Source organism: Heptranchias perlo, chromosome 17 (genome assembly GCF_035084215.1).
Source record: "Heptranchias perlo isolate sHepPer1 chromosome 17, sHepPer1.hap1, whole genome shotgun sequence".
NCBI classification, from domain to species: Eukaryota; Metazoa; Chordata; class Chondrichthyes; order Hexanchiformes; family Hexanchidae; genus Heptranchias; species Heptranchias perlo.
In genome coordinates this window covers 50974668-50991593 of record NC_090341.1, presented here as the reverse complement: position 1 = coordinate 50991593, position 16926 = coordinate 50974668, and the positions used below count along the sequence as shown (strand labels likewise).

General features: G+C 45.9%; 1 protein-coding gene across 3 annotated transcripts in view; it reads right to left on the bottom strand.

The window, feature by feature from the left end:
* srgap3 (SLIT-ROBO Rho GTPase activating protein 3) overlaps positions 1-16926 on the bottom strand; it is a 254657-nt gene that overhangs the window by 110029 nt on the left and 127702 nt on the right. For all 3 annotated transcript variants that reach the window (XM_067998977.1, XM_067998976.1, XM_067998978.1), the window contains exon 3: positions 3760-3922. In XM_067998977.1, coding sequence (XP_067855078.1) covers positions 3760-3922 — 163 coding nt within the window. The remainder of the gene's footprint in view (positions 1-3759; positions 3923-16926) is intronic.

Here is a 16926-nt window from a genome sequence, read left to right as displayed (position 1 = left end):
ACAGGAGATTGGGTTTGTACCATTTTCCAACATGATGGGTTCCTGAGCTCGGACACACCGAAGCTCCAGGGGACAACGTGGGAAGGAGGGAGAATAGAAACGCTTTACAAAAATGCCAGGGATACGTACTCCGTGCACTTAAGGTTGCCAACTCTGGTTGTACGTATTCCTGGAGCTTTCATCACATGACCTCTTGCCTCCGACCGCCCTGCCCAGTCAAACACTTTTTACCATCTCCAATATTTTTATATCTAATAAATGAAAGTGTTCAAAGAAAAATAAAAAAAACAATTTTTTTCTATGATTTTTCTCCCTGGTTTGCTACAGTAGTGTCCAGGAGATTAACCTTTAATTCCTGAAGACTCCAGGACAATCCTGGAGGGTTGGCAACCCTATGCACACTCTTCACGGCTGACTACACTGTAATGCCATCAGCGCTGGGGGGGAATGGTGTTTAGACAACAGAGGAGAAATGGAAAGCGAATGAAAAAGATTTGATGATGAATTGTAGCGCACACCGACCATTTTTAAAATCCTTGTCCTCATCTTCAAATCCCACCATGGCCTCGTCCAATCCTATCTCTACATCCTCCCCTCGCCCTATATGCTCCCCAATCCTTCTATTTCCCTGACTCTTGTGCATCTGTCCTTTGTTCCACCTTTGGTGAACTTGACTAGGCCCCACACTCTGGAATTCCCTCCCTAAACCGTCCATCTCCCCACCTCCCTCTCCTCCTTTGGGATCCTCCTTAAAACCCACTTCTTTGGCCAAGCTTTCGGTCACTCTTCCTAATGCCTGGCTTGGCCTCTGTTACCCAGGCGACTCCTGTGAATAACTTGGGCCGTTCTTTCTTTACTTATATATGCGCAATTTGTTATATAGTTTGGTTGGATAATCGTGCGGTTTGTCGCCGGAATTTCCGCCGTGCCGTCTTGGCGGGCGAGGCTCCCAGCCTGCAACGGAAAGGGTTTCCCGCCACCCTCCCCTATAATATCTTGCTGATGGGCTCATTACTTGTCCATGTTTGCCCCCCCCTTTTCAGAAACTCCCTGCCCTTTAACAGAGACGGCAAAAATAACAAAAAACAACAAATGGTTAATGGAAAGCACAGGTGGCCATCAACCATGCCACTTCATCCAACTAATGAGCTTTCACCTGGGGCCACACATCTTGTTAGACCCGATGATGTGGGTGGCATCAAGCTGTGCCTCCAACAACACTGAGACGTACAGAGGAGGAGATGAAAGAACACTGCTGACACTTTGCAGGGCAATGGGCATTTAACATTGACACTAGAATCTGTCAGCACTTCGCCCAAGTATCTTTTGCATATTTTTTGCTCCTTAAACACACTGCCACAAATGAACAGAGGGCTAAGCAGCCAAGTGTCAGCTATGGCTCAGTGGCAGTTTCCTCTTACTTCCGTCAGAAGGTTGTGGGATCAAGCCCCACTCCAGAGAATTGAGCACATAATCCTGGCTGACACTTAAGTGCAGTACAGAGGGAGGTGCTGTCTTGCAGATGAAACATTAAGCCAAGGCCCTATCTGCCCTCTCAGGTGGATGGAAAAGATCCCATGGCACTATTTTGAAGAAGAGCAGGGCGTTCTCCCTGGTCAATATTTATCTCTCAACCTACATCACTAAAACAGATTATCTGGTCATTTATCTGTGCTGTTTGAGGGACCTTGCTGTGTGCAAATTGACTGACGCTTTTACTACATTACAACAGTGACTACACTTCAAAAGTAATTCATTGGTAGTAAAGCGCTTTGGGACGTCCTGAGGTCGTGAAAAGTGCAATATAAATGCAAGTTCTTTCTTTGTTCTAAATGAACCAATTTAAACACCTCCTGAGAGGCATTAGGTCTAGAATTAGAACTGGTTCATGCAACACAGCTGCTCTGGGTCAAAGATGCCAGCAGCACAGTCAAGCAAATAGTACAATAAGTCAGGCTTACAATGCCTGCTAGGGAAACCGAGAGGCAGAAGAGCATCACTGGACCACTTGCACATAAAGAGAAGGGGGAGAGAAGGCGGTCGGTACTCACCCTGCCTGTTAAAATAATCCACTGGGTTGCTCAAAATCAGACATGGGACTTGGAATGGTCTGACATGGGCCTGATATTCCTGGGGGTCCGCTCCACTGGTACAATTGTAGCGGAGCAGAACCCCCCACCAGCGTGTCCTAGCCCAAGCTGGAGATACTGTCCCAAATCCCAGGGACGAGGTCATTTGTAGGGCCAGGGCTTGCCGCAGGCACTTGCAAGGGAGCCTCAGCAGTGGCAGCTCCCCCCCCCACCCCAATACCCCGATCCAGCTTTGTAAGGTGGAGTGGCCTACGGCCACTTCACTGAGGTGCCCCCAGGCCCCCTCTGGGCCGAACATTAAATGTAACTTTTTGCAAGGAGCCACTCCGCCTCCTGATACAATCCCCACCATTATCGATTGATTACCTTAGTCTAGGCAAGGCTTGGGGCCTTTCTAAAGGCCTCATGGGAATTCATGCCACCTCTCGTGTGGAGCATAAACACTGGCATGGACCTGTTGGACTGAATGGCCTGTTTCTGTGTTGTACATTCTATGTAATTCTCAGCCTTTCAATGGCCATGAAAGACAGAACTCCTGAGATAGCCCTGAAGAACCCCCTGACACACTCCCTTGACGTGAGAAGTCGGGGGGGGGTGGGGACATATCTGCCCCGACCTGGGCCGGAATCTTAGTTCCATTGTTTTGGAATCCTCTGTCTAACATTCTTGGTAATTGTCAATTAAAAAAAAGAGATCAATTAATCCCTGACTGAGAAAAGTTCCAGAAACTATTTCCACTGGTGGGGGAATCGAGAACAAGGAGGCATAACCTTAAAATTAGAGCTAGGCCGTTCAGGCGTGATGTCAGGAAGCACTTCTTCACACAAAGGGTAGTGGAAATCTGGAAATCTCTCCCACAAAAAGCTGTTGATGCTGGGGGTCAATTGAAATTTTCAAAACTGAGATTGATGGATATTTGTTAGGCAAGGGTATTAAGGGATATGGAACCAAGGCGGATAGATGGAATTAAGATACAGATCAGCCATGATCTAATTGAATGGCTCGAGGGCATGAATGGCCTATTTCTGTTCCTGCGTTCCAATGTCAGCTTCCTCCTAATCTTTTTAATCATATAATATATAAAATCCAAGTGATTCTTTCCCCCCTCACCAAGATCACCATGACTTAGCTGGCCTCCCAATGACGACCGCCATCTTTTGTGCATACTGCAGAGTTTCCATTGCTTAGTCTCACGTCCCCCACTCTTGCCCTCTGCTCATTGCATTCAGCACTGACTAGCTTCATCATGGCAGTGTGTTGTAGATGTACTGTAGGTTCGTTCATTTGCACCCAGCCATGAGACAGTTGTTACAACCCACACCCAGCGATAAAGACATCAGCTGACTACTAGCTGGGGTTGGTAGAAGCCTTCAGAATGAAATGGTACTGTCAAGCCACCAAGTCCCATTGCACCCAGTGTAACTGGGAGACGGTGCAGTTGCTCTACTAAGCCTCTAGATGTCACCAGCATATACCGTAAGACATTCTTTAACTGAGTGCAACAGTGACACCTAGTGGTAGAAAGTCAGACCTCGGCATAATCAGGTGACATTCTGTGGGGAATTCTGTATCAAGAAATGGTTGTAGATGTTTCTGAACCAAATTATAATAAGTATTACTATAAAATAATTGTCCTATCTTTAACCACAATGCCTTAAGTTAAGCTGACCTTTTTGAAGAGCCTGATCACATCCTCACTGATCTGGGTCAGACGGACAATGACATTGTTTGTGTAGATGTCGTTGAGGGTCGCGTGGTCCTTGCTCTCTCGGCGTGTCTGGTTGAGGACCAAGTACCAGCAGTTCACCGGGGAGAGGAGATGTTGGTCCTTCCTAGGAGTTAAGAGCACATTTGTAAAGAGATAAGTACCAGAGAAGAGTCATCACCATTGAAGGTTTCACTCGACACTCCACATTGCAGTTCAGTAAGTCCCCCCCCTCCCCCATTAAGCAATGCCATACAATGCAGCTACTTAGGCACAGCATCCTCAGGAGACTGGATACTAACCACCCGAAAACTCAAATCATCCTCATGCCCACGGGTAGGGATCAATATGCCAGGGTCTTCTACAGAGGCCCAACAAACACATCAAAATATCTCCTCCTCCAATCAGCAGGCTTTTAAAACCCAAACATGGTCATCATTAATCAGTACTTGTGCTGATTTATTTTCTCTCCTACTTTCTTCAACATTGGTAATGTCCTATACTATAGGTCTTCTGTCATTCTTTCTTTCTTTCTTTCTTTCTTTCTTTCTTTCTATCTATCTATTCATCCAAAACAGGGAGATAAAGATAGACAGAGATAAAGGGATCACTCAATATAGACAGGGAGTCAGCAGGTAAACATAGAACTGAAATGGGTGTTGGTAAATATGGATAAGGGATGGATATGAGTGATATTCAGCCTCATTAACTGTAGCTGTGAGACAGGAAAGCAATGGCTGAGATATAGGTACAGTTTATACATTACATAATGTAAGTGGATCCCAATGATTTACTGATTCACATGGGGCTTCCAGGTCTTTACATCGAAGCTCACTGTCAACATTGCTGTCTACAGCACCATAAATAGCAAAAATAAATCTTTGTGAATGATACAGACAATTTAACCTCGCCTGCTCCCTTTCAGCACTCAGATTATCTCCTCTGCATCCGGAGGTTGAGATGCATTGCCCTTGATTTGATGCAGCACGGCTTTGAATGACAAGCATCTCACTATCAGGCAGTGCAACTTCATAGATCTGTCACTGTCCATCTGCATTCATCCATTCCAGCTTTCAGAGTGATCTCAATGTCACATGCCTTCTATCTACCATTTTGAAGAAAATTCGGTAACTGCAGTGCATATTTGATCACCAGTTTTCAAACAGGTTTCAACCTTGTCTTAGTTTACTCATTATCAGCTGTACGTTTAAGTGCAGTGGAGAAAGCCATTTTAATCTGCCTGGGATACATATGAATTGGGAATGCAAGAAGCTACATGGTTCTGAGATATTAAGGTGAGGGATGTCAGTGCAACACTTCCCATTTTAGGCACCTAATGTCAGCATCAATCACTCCCAGGCCAGGCATAACGCGACCTAGATGCACAGTAAAGTTCCCTCTACGCTGTCCTATCAATCACTTCCACGCCAGGTATAACACATGTTAGATGCACAGTAACGTTCCCTCTACACTGCCCTATCAATCACTTTCAGGCCAGGCATAACACGAATTAGATGCCCAGTAAAGTTCCCTTTACACTGCCCCATCAATCACTCCCAGGCCAGGTACAATATAGTCTAGGTGCAGAGCCCCAAGTATCTCAGCCCCAGTCTCAGAAGAGCACACCTTGCTGAGCCAGTGTGACATTTTCCCATTCCCCATGGGCCATCCTGTGGTGTGTCTGGACAAGACTGCCAATTTCGGGACACTTTTGTGTTGTGCACTGTTATAAATTCAGATCTGCTGTAGAAACCTTCTCTGGTTCAGTGGTGTCAGTTGTTTCCATAAGTGGTCTGAGCATCTTACTTTTATGGGCGTTGACTCACACTGCCCTAAAGCTATTGATGATAGTGTAACTTAGGCATGTAACAATAGAGTTCCCTCGTGACCAGGACAGGCTATTTGTGTCTGTCGCAAGCGTACTTCTTCAATCTCTCCAAAGACAGATTGAACAACCACTTGGCGAGATGTGGTTTGATATAAATTGATAAAACTGTTTTCTTTCACAGTAAGGTGAATATACAGAACAGCACTTATGATTGGAATCACTTAATTTGATCAATACAATTTACTTATGTATAATAATACAAAATAAACAACATGCTACACTTCCCACAACCTTACTTGATTTAAGCAAGATGATATCTGTCTTCCAACATTTCTAAGTTTTTAGTCTCTGTGAGAAAACCTGACTGACTGCCTGAGTCTCAGTCTCTATTTTATCTTCCTCTGTTCAAAGATAGACGGGCAACAACAGTGACTTGCAATTATATAGCACCCTTAATGTAGAAAAATTTCCCAAGGCCCTTCACAGAGGCGTAATCGTAAAAAATGGACATGGACCCAAAGAAGGAGATATTAGAAAAGGTGACCAAAAGCTTGGTCAATGAAATGGGTTTTAAAGAGGGTCTTAATGGATGAGAGGCAGAAGGGGTATGAGAGGGAGTTCCAGAGCATGGGGTCAAGGCAGCTGAAGGGAAGGCCACTATTGGTGGGGTGTAGGGAGGGAGGGATACACATGAGGCCAGAGTCTGAGGAATGGAGAGTTCAGGTTGGATGTGGTGGGTGTAGGACTGGAGGAGTTACAGAGGTAGAGATGTGGGAAGTCATGAAGGGATTTGAACATAAGGATGAGAATTTTAAACTTGAGGCATAGCAAGACTGGGAGCCAACATAGGTCAGTGAGGACAGGGATGATGGGTGAGTAGGACTTGGTGCAGGAAAGGATATGGGCAGCAGAATTTTATATTTATATTATTTGTTCTTGGGATGTGGGTGACACATTTATTGCCTAATTGCTCTGAAGACATTAAGAATCAAACATGTAGTGTGGCACTGGAGTCACATGTAGGCCAGACCAGGGTTGGCAAGTTCCATTCCCTGAACGTCACTAGTCAACCAGTTGGTTTTTACGACAATCCATCAGCTTTCATGGCCATTTTATCTAGTATCAGATTTAATTGATTCAATTTCACAACTTGCCATGGTAGGATTTGAACTCACAACCTCTGGATTGCTAGACCAATTTCAAAATCACTAGGCTACCATACCTTCAGTTTTGGATTATCTTAAATTTATGGAGGGGGGAGGATGGGAGGCCGGCAGGGAGAGCCAGAGAGTTCAGGTTGGATGTGGTGGGTGTAGGACTGGAGGAGTTACAGGGGTAGAGACATGGGAATAATCGAGTGTGGAGGCGACAAAGGCATGGATGGATAAGGGTTTCAGTAGTAAATGAGCCGAGGTAAGGGCAGAGGGGAACAATGTTACACAGGTGTAGTCTTTGTGATAGAGAGGATATGGGATCAAAAGTGTAAGTTGGGTTGAATTGAACCCTGAGGTTGTGAACAGTCTGGTTCAACCTAAGACAGTGAATGGGGAAAGAATTAAAAACGGTGGCAAGGGTGCGGAGTTTGTGGCAGTGGCCAATGATGATGGCTTCAGGCTCCCCAATGTTTAGCTAGTGGAAATTATGGCTCATCCAAGACTAGATATCGAACAAGCAGTCTGAGAACGCACATGCGGTGGAGGAATCGAGAGGATGGGGAGAGGTAGAGCTGGTTGTCATCATCATATACGTGGAACCTGACACCATGTTTTTGGATGATGTCACCAAGAGGCAGCATGTAGATGAGGAAGAGGAGGAGGAGGCCAAGGACAGATCCTTGGGAGAGTCCAGAAGTAACGGTGCAGTGGCGGGAAGAGACGCCATTGCTGGAGATGCTCTGGCTACAATTGGATTGGTAAGAGTAGAACAAAACAAGGGCAGTCCCACTTAGCTGGACAACGGAGGAGAGGAGGATGCTTTAGTGGACTCTGTCAAAGGCTGTGGAGGGGTCAAGAATGATAATGAGGGATAATGCAGCACGGTCACAGTCAAAGAGGATGGCATTTGTGACCTTCGGCAAACAGAATAATTTCCCTCACTTCTAGTGCCCCATGTCAGAATTATGTGATGCCGGGTCAGATATAGCATAGGTTAGATGGAGTGTAAATTTCCTTCTACTCTCTCCTTGCAAATAGTCTATAGTCAGGTTTGGCCACATGATGAGGTTAATCAGAATGACCACAAATAGGAAGTTGCCAACTTGGAGCAACATCTCATTCTGAAAGGGAAGGGGAACAGTCAGAAGTCGCGGTCCATGTTGGAACCAAAGACATAGGAAAGAAAATGGTTGAGGTCCTGCAGTCAGTGTTTCAGGAGCTAGGGAGGAAGTTAAAGAGCAAGACCTCAAAGGTGGTAAACTCTGGATTACTCCCAGTGCGAGTGAATTATAGGAGCAGTAAGATACGACAGGTCAATGCGTGGCAGGAGAAATGGCGCAGGAGGGAGGGCTTCAGATTCCTGTTGTTGTTAGTGCAGGCATGGCTAGCTTGGAATGGGAGAATTCAGAAAGAACTAACTTGTTTTCACGGAGGACAAGAAGGCAGTCAATGGGTGATTGTCTGCGATAATGAGTGGTTCACGCAGTTCAACAAGCAATAGAACCCCGTATTAAAAGTGAATCGTTGGCCACAGCAGTTGGTCAATGTCTTCAAAGTCTCATGGACAAGCACCCAGCAGGCCCTGCAATCACTCGTCGACAGAGCTCTGAAGGGACAGGAGGATTGTTTTGAAAAGAAAAGAAAGAACAAACTTGCATTTATACAGCGCCTTTCACACCCTCACAACGTCCCAAAGTGCTTTACAGCCAATAAAGTAGTTTTGAATTGTAGTCACTGTTGTAATGTAGGGAATGCAGCAGCCAATTTGCGCACAGCAAGATCCCACAAACAACAATGTGATAATGATTAGATCATCTGTTTTAGGTGTTGGTTGAGGGGAAAATGTTGGCCAGGACATAGTGAGAACTCCCCTGCTCTTCTTCAAATAGTGCCATCTATTACATCCACCTGAGAGGGAAGGCAGGGTCTCAGTTTAACATCTCATCCGAAAGGCGACAACACCCTCAGTCAGTACTGGAGTGTCAGCCTAGCTCAAGTCTCTGGAGTGGGATTTGAACCCATAGCCTTCTGACGGAGAAGTGAGAAAGCTACCCACTGAACCACGGCTGACACCATAGGTGGTGTATCAACAGCCCTATCGAGGAGGCGCAGAACAAGGCAGCAAGCGGCAGACCGAATGAAGGCAGCGTCCACAACATTCTGGAAGTGGAAATGAAGTGAGGACGAAGCTGTATGATCAGAGTAAGGGCACACTGTGAGTGTCGTCATTGTGATAACAAAACACAAATAGCTGCAGCTACCACTTATCTACCACGATAAGTTCAGGTCTTAGCTACCAAGGTGAGCAAACTGCTACCAATTCTCTGAAAGGCACCATCCCTTCTGGCTTGTATGGTTTAGCTAGTCACTGCCAAAGGCAGGAGGAACCTAGTCAGTGAGGTCTGAGTTGATTATCGCTCCATTATCACTGCCGACCTCTTGGAATGTTTGCAATAGCAAAGCTACTGCGGCTGAACTTGGGCTTATTTTGGCCTAACACCCGTCATCGAGCCTCCGCACTCCCCGATGAGGTCTGGAACTCATTGTTAAGTGAAATGCTTTTCGTTATTAAAATACTAGGTGCCAAGTGTAAAGGCCAATGAATTTCAGTATAGATAAGTGTGAGGTGGAGCATTTTGGTAAGAGGAATAAGGAGGCCACATATTGCTTGGAAAATAAGAGTCTAAATGGGGTAGAGGAGCAAAGGGATCTGGGGGTACAGATTCACAAATCATCAAAAGTACCAATGGAGTGGGTTCATTTCTAGAGGAATAGAATTCAAAAGCAAAGTAGTTATGTTAAATGTATATAGAACCTTAGTTAGGCCACACTCAGAGTTGTGAGAATGTGGACTCGCTACCATATGGAGTTACTGAGGTGACTAGCATAGATTCATTTAGGGGAAGTTAGGTAAGTACATGAGGGAGAAAAGAATAGAAGGATATGCTGATGGTAGTAGGAGGCTTGTGCAGAACACAAACACCAGCTTAGGCCAGTTGGGATGAATGGCCTGTTTCTGTGCTGTACATTCTACGTAAGAAGTACCTATTTTCAGGTGTCTTGCTTTTCCCTTTGTTGTAATACCTCACATCATGCAGCATTCCTTTGCTCAGAGACCTAATCAAATTTCATCTGGGCCTCTACTAATGTGCAATTAGCCGCTGGGGGGTGTCTGGAGTAACTCACCTCAGAGGGGGTATCTGGAGTAACTCACCTCAATTCAGCAACACCCCCCTCCACAAACAGTCCAGCTGAGAACACACACCCTGAGTGTGGAAGTCACTGGTGTAATGTGGGGAAATGTAGCAGCCAATTTTCGCACAGCCAGGTCCCACAAACAGCAATGAGATAAATGACTAGATAATCTGGAGTATTGTGTCCAATTCTGGTCACCACACTTTAGGAAGGATGTGAAGGCCTTAGAGAGGGTACAGAAAAGATTTACTAGAATGGTTCCATGGATGAGGGACTTCAGTTACATGGATAGACTGGAGAAGCTGGGATTGTTCTCCTTAGAGCAGACAAGGTTAAGAGGAGATTTGATAGAGGTGTTCAAAATCATGAAGGGTTTATATGAAGTAAATGAAGAGAAACTGTTCCCATTGACGGAAGGGTCAAGAACCAGAGGACACAGATTTAAGGTGACTGGCAAAAGAACCAAAGGCAACATGAGGAAAAACTTTTTTACGCAGCAAGTAGTTATGATCTGGAATGCACTGCCTGAAAGGGTGGTGGAAGCAGATTCAATCATGGCTTTCAAAAAGGAATTGGATAAATACTTGAAGGGAAAAAGTTTGCAGGGCTACGGGGAAAGAGCGGGAGAATGGGGCTAACTGTATTGCTCTTACAAAGAGCCGGCACAGGCTCGATGAGCTGAATGGCCTCCTTCTGTGCTGTAACCATTCTATGATTCTAATCTGTTTTTCAACGATGTTGGTTGAGGGATAAATATTGATCAGGACACCGGGGAGAACTCCCCTGCTCTTCTTTGAATAGTGCCATGGGATCTTTTACGAGAGGGCAGATGGGGCCTCGGTTGAACATTTCATCTGAATGACGGCACCTCCAATAGTGAGGCACTCCCTCAGTACTGCACTGTGCAGTCTAGATTTTGCGCTTAAGTCTCTGGAATGGGGCTTCAATCCACAACCTTCTGACTCAGAGGCGAGAATGTTACCAACTGAGCCACGGCTGACACCTAGAGATACTCTGAACATCGCAGGAAGCCAACCACTAGTAAAAGGAGGAACGAGGGCTTAATGTACGTACATTTCACGTAACCCAGAATACAAGCAGCGGTACATCAGGTGCTGTTTCTCATTGACTTCTGTGCTGTGCACTCTGTGAGACATCCATGTGAAAGGCAGGCGTTTGGTTACACTCTCTTCCCTCTAAAAGGTCACCCGTCTATATATAAAACCCATCTGTTTAGGGGAAAGAAAAACAATCGAGTGGGAAAGAGAAGATAATAATTAAAAGAAATGAGTTGGGATGGTCTTGCAGCTTTGTAATGATAGCTGCGTCGACGGCACCCTGTAATTGCGCCGGGCACTAATTTAGGACCTTTACAGTTCAGCCTGCCCATTCTCAGTGCACTGGGAGCCCCGGCGTCTGGAACGCATTAGCTATCTGCAGTTTCCATCTTCACGTGGCCCGTGTGTGACGGGGCGGCAAGCCAGGCTGCCGCAGCCAATGGGAGCCTGAGGGGCGGCCTAATTGGATGCAGCTGTGCGGGTCAGAGGTGGGCCGCAGTGCAACACGTTGCTCGGTGGACAGGAAATATCTCTCTCCGGCACGTGTGTGTGTGTGTATGATCATGCAGCAGGCCCCTAGAGATCGGGGAGAGGGGAGAGCAGTGCAAGCTGCCTTCGCTTGTGCTGCCACTGAATGCTGGCCCACGACTAACTTGAACAACCCCATACTCTTTTGTTTTGATGGAAAATCTTTGGCTTGTCCCCGGTGGGGGAGAGGAGAGGATTGCTAAGCTGCGTTGAGGCCTATATTTTACTCCCCCGATTTTCTCCTCCTTTGTCCTAAAGTTGCTGACTGACACTTGGGGGGGTGGGTGAGGGGAGGGTTTTGTCCCGCAGACTCCCACCACCCTAGCCGAAATCGGCATTTTTCATGTGTGAATCTAGATGGCGAATGTTGCCAGGCGATTTGAATGTGGGAGTGGGCACAGCAGACGAGCCCCTCCCTGTCCTCCCCTGATGTCTGTACATGTTCACCTTCCATCGAGGGGCCACTGAAGCGAGAACTTTGGCTGATGTTTTTCTTTCCCTCCCCAGCCCGGGGGTGACGGATTGTAGTGCTGCACAGACCAGGGATAAAACCTGGGCCCTTCCTGCTCTGCATGGCTCAGTACAGTGGCGTGGGCAGTGGGGTGTTCAAACACCCCGCCCCCCTGAAATTTCTATGGTTATTTAAATCGGACCCCTCCATATTTCGAAGGAATCCGCTTTAGATCACCTGATAGAAACACAAACAGCAGATGTTCTTCCAGAGCTGGTCAGTGAGATTCGACCAGTGAGAACCAGTTAGTTGGGCTTGTGTTAATGAATGTTTATCGGGATATCGCGGTAAATATTAATGAAATTATTGATAGACCAGCGACATGTAACCGGCACCAACAAGACCGTTTACTCTTTTCATTTACGTTATTTGAATTGTTAGATTAACGGAAGTAATAATGTTTCCATTTGATCTTATTGATAATTAGATCTACTGAAGTAGTTTTGTTTGGTCTGGCGCGCTCATATTCTAACACCTCCCCCAATAAAATTCCTACCTACACCACTGGCTCAGATAGTCACTCAGCTTGACTTTCTAGTATACCGTGAGCATATCAATAGCTTGTAATAGTTCTCCCCAGTATCCTGGCCAATATTTATCCCTCAGCCAATATCACTAAAACAGATTCTCTGGTTATTTAACTCATTGCTGTTTGTGGGATCTTGCTGTGCGCAAATTGGCTGCCGCGTTTCCTACATTACAACAGTGACTACAGTTCAAAATTACTTCAGTGGCTGTAAAGCGTTCTGGGACGTCCTGAGGTCATGAAAGGCGCTACAGAAATTTACATTCTTTCTTTCTCTATGTTGCGGGCGGTGGATTCATTCCAATTTGCTCCCCTCCTGTTCTGCACACTCCATGGTGGGATACGGTACTGTGAGCACTGGTTGCCCTCTGGTGGCCACCGCCAGCCTAGCCTCAGCAGACTATTTGACCACAGAGGCCTTCACAGCCGAGCCTGATCCTGAACTTATCCAATGTCCGAGCGTGTGCACTTTCCAGTGGTGGGGGTCACTGGATCGCGATCGGGAGTGGCAACTTCCTTCTTAGCCCAGGGGGCAGGGGTGAAGTCAATTGTAAGCAGAACTACCACTGTCCTGAGTGAGATCAGTAACCCAGCACGAACATCCTCACCTCGAGCAGCACAGAGTTCAACACCAACTAAATAAACATTGGGCAGTAAATGAGGGTCATTAAGATTAGAGCAAGGAATAGAAGGATATGCTGATAGGGTTAGATGAAGAAGGGTGAGAGGAGGGCATAGATCTGTTGGGCCGAATGGTCCATTTCTGTGATGTAAATTCTATGTATTCTATGTAATTCTATAGAATGGCCTGATTTCCCAATTCTTCCATCTTCCTGGAGTACGGTACATTTGGGTAATAAAGGGACAGATCTGGACTGAAACAAAATCTCTCCCCAAATCGCTATCCTGTTGCTCAGGAATCCTGGGGTCCAGAGCATGGTTGAGATGTTTAGCTGCTAACTTGGGTTGTCCCTTTAAAGCAATTGCTCAGGTACTCCAGTAGATAAGAGCTATTAACAGGCACATTCTGAGGCCAGGTATGGGCTAACTATTGTTGCTGTTGGATGTTTCTCGAGATTCCAAGGCATTTCACAGGAGCGTTATCAGACAAAATTTGACACCGAGCCACATAAGGAGAAATTGGGACAGGTGACCAAAAGCTTGGTCAAAGAGGTAGGTTTTAAGGAGCGACTTAAAGGAGGAGAGAGAGGTAGAGAAGGTTTAGGAAGGGAATTCCAGAGCTTAGGGCCTACGCAGCTGAAGACACCGCCGCCAATGATGGGGCGAAGAAAATCAGGGATGCGCAAGAATTGGAGGAGTGCAGAGATCTTGGAGGGTTGTAGGGCTGGAAGAGGTTACAGAGATAGGGAGGGCGGAGGCCATGGAGGGATTTGGACACAAGGATGAGAATTTTAAAATCGATGCATTGCCAGATATGGTGTAAAATCATCACCATAGATTGGGAGATAAAGAAGGGAGAGATCTGGAGGGTTGAGCTGTAAAGTGTGTATCTTATGCGGCAAAGCCGCAGGTGTTTGTCGTGAGCATGTAACATTTAATTATTAATAAATCTTCAAGCATTTGACCGAGTGTTGAATCCATCTTTGGCATATAGGCACAGGACTGCAGCCTTTTGCTATATTATTACAAAATTCACATTCCTAACAGACTCTATATGATTGAGCAGCCTGTCGAAACTCATTGTCGAGGCCTCACACAGGTAGGGTTGCCAACTCTGGTTGGATGTATTCCTGGGGGTTTCATCACATGACCCCCTCACACCAACTGCCCCACTCCCACACACTCCTGCCATAGGTCACATAACATGTCCATTCTCACAGCGCCCTGCCTTCCCGCACCTGACGGAAAGCGAACAGAATCTTCGTTACTCGATTGGATGATTCTTGATTGTTAGTCATCAGCCTTTTCTTTCCCAACTCCCTCATTTTTATAATTGTTAAACAAAACTATTGAAAGAAAATTATTTGTTTTTTTAATGCCCCTAAGATTTTTCTCCAGGGTTGTCCTGGAGATTAATCTTCAATTCCTGGACACTCCCAGACAATCCTAGAGGGTTGGCAACCCTTATACAGATGGAGTGGCTGCTGAATCGGGTACCACAGTGCCTGGTGCCAATGGGCCTGAAACCCAGCTCCTTTAAGGCAGCTCGGGAGAATACTGGAGGGAAAATCAAAATCAAAAACACAAAGAAAACATTTTTCTTTGCTAAAACACTAAAGAGTATCATTGCCGCATGTCATAATTAAAATTCAGCTGAATCCTCTACAGTGGTAGTGATTGGGCTGTCATGTCTCATGACAGCAAAGAAGTTATGGTAAATCACTGGTTAGGCCTCAGCTGGAGTATTATGTCCAGTTCTGGGCACCACACTTTAGGAAAGATGTCAAGGCCTTGGAGAGGGTGCAGAGAAGATTTACCAGAATGGTACCAGGGATGAGGGACTTCAGTTATTTGGAGAGACTGGAGAAGCTGGGATTGTTCTCTTTAGAGCAGAGAAGGTTAAGGGGAGATTTAATAAAGGTGTTCAAAATGATGAGGAGTTTTGATAGAGTGGATAAGGAGAAATTGTTTCCATTGGCACAAGGTTTAGTAACCAGAGGACACAGATTTAAGATAATTGCCAAAAGAACCAGAGGGGAGATGAGGAGAAATTTTTTAACGCAGCGAGCTGTTATGATCTGGAATGCACTGCCTGAAAGGGCGGTGGAAACAGATTCAATAGTAACTTTCAAAAGGGAAATGGATAAATACTTGAAAAGGAGAAATTTGCCGAGCTATGGGGAAACATTGGTGAAATGGGACTAATTGGATAGCTCTTTTAAAGAGCTGGCACAGGCGTGATGGGTCGAATGGCCTCCTTCTGTGCTGTATGATTCTATGAGCTTTCACTATTTGTCCTTGGAGGAATTTTGTAGTAATTTACGTAAAGATGTTGCTATTAAGCTAAGTTCAGCACAAAAGAGGTTAAATCGCCACAACATACAGGCGACGTGAGACACAACAGCTGGGACCAGATGAAGAGTCCGTCTGAAAGGTGTTTCTCCCATACCATATCAGTTTAACACAATGGGATCTAGTGATATTCACACATTGGAAACGGCACAGCAGTGACCTGGGAAAGGTGATCGGGAGTGAGTGGGAGGTGATCGGGAGGGAGTGGGAGGCGGAGGGAATTGGGAGAGGGCCGAGCGGGTCTTCGAGATTGCTGTGGATTTGGGGGTGCACGTCTGCTCTTCCTGGCTCCCCAGGAAAGGATTTTTTGTTTAGCTTTTCTTGGCAGCGACAGGGGCCGCTGTAGAATCCTGAGTGAGGCAGACCCGAAGCCTGCTCCGCTCGTTGCTGACGAACTTTCAAAAGGGGCCCACTAACAGGTGTTAGACTCCTAATTTACATACTCATGGTTCTTAACGCCTGATTTAGGCATCCGCCCAAGGCGCCTAAAATGTGGGCCCCAAGAATTTAGCAATGGTACCAATACTTGCGCAGATTGGGTGCAGGCCATCCCACTGCTAAATTGATAGGCTTTGTGCCCATTTTATGCCTGAAAAATGGATGCAATGCATACCAATTTTTACCCCGATGTGTTGAAAAGGCCTCATTCATTATAATCAATATAAAGTAAAGGGCACAATTCTAAAAGGGGTAATGGAACAGAGAGATCGGGGGGTATGTGTACACAAATCATTGAAGGTGGCAGGGCAGGTTGAGAAAGCGGTTAAAAAAGCATACAGAATCCTGGGCTTTATAAATAGAGGCATAGAGTACAAAAGTAAGGAAGTCATGATGAACCTTTATAAAACACTGGTTCGACCACAACTGGAGTATTGTATCCAGTTCTGGGCATTGCACTTTAGGAAAGATGTGAAGGCCTTAGAGAGGGTGCAGAGGAGATTTACTAGAATGATTCCAGGGATGAGGGACTTTAGTTACGTGGATAGACTGGAGAAGCTGGGGTTGTTCTCCTTGGAACAGAGAAGGTTGCGAGGAGATTTGATAGAGGTATTTGAAATCATGAAGGGTTCAGACAGAGAAGATAGAGAGAAACTGTTCCCATTGGCGGAAGGATCAAGAACCTGAGGGCATAGATTTAAGGTGATTGGCAAAAGAACCAAAGGTGACATGAGGAAAAACTTGTTTTTACACAGCAAGTGGTTAGGATCTGGAATGCACTGCCTGAGGGGATGGTGCAGGCAGATTCAATCATGGCCTTCATAAGGGAACTGGATAAGTACTTGAAAGGAAAAAAATTGCAGGGCTGCAGGGATAGGGCCGGGGGAGTGGGACTAACTGGATTGCTCTTGCATAGAGCC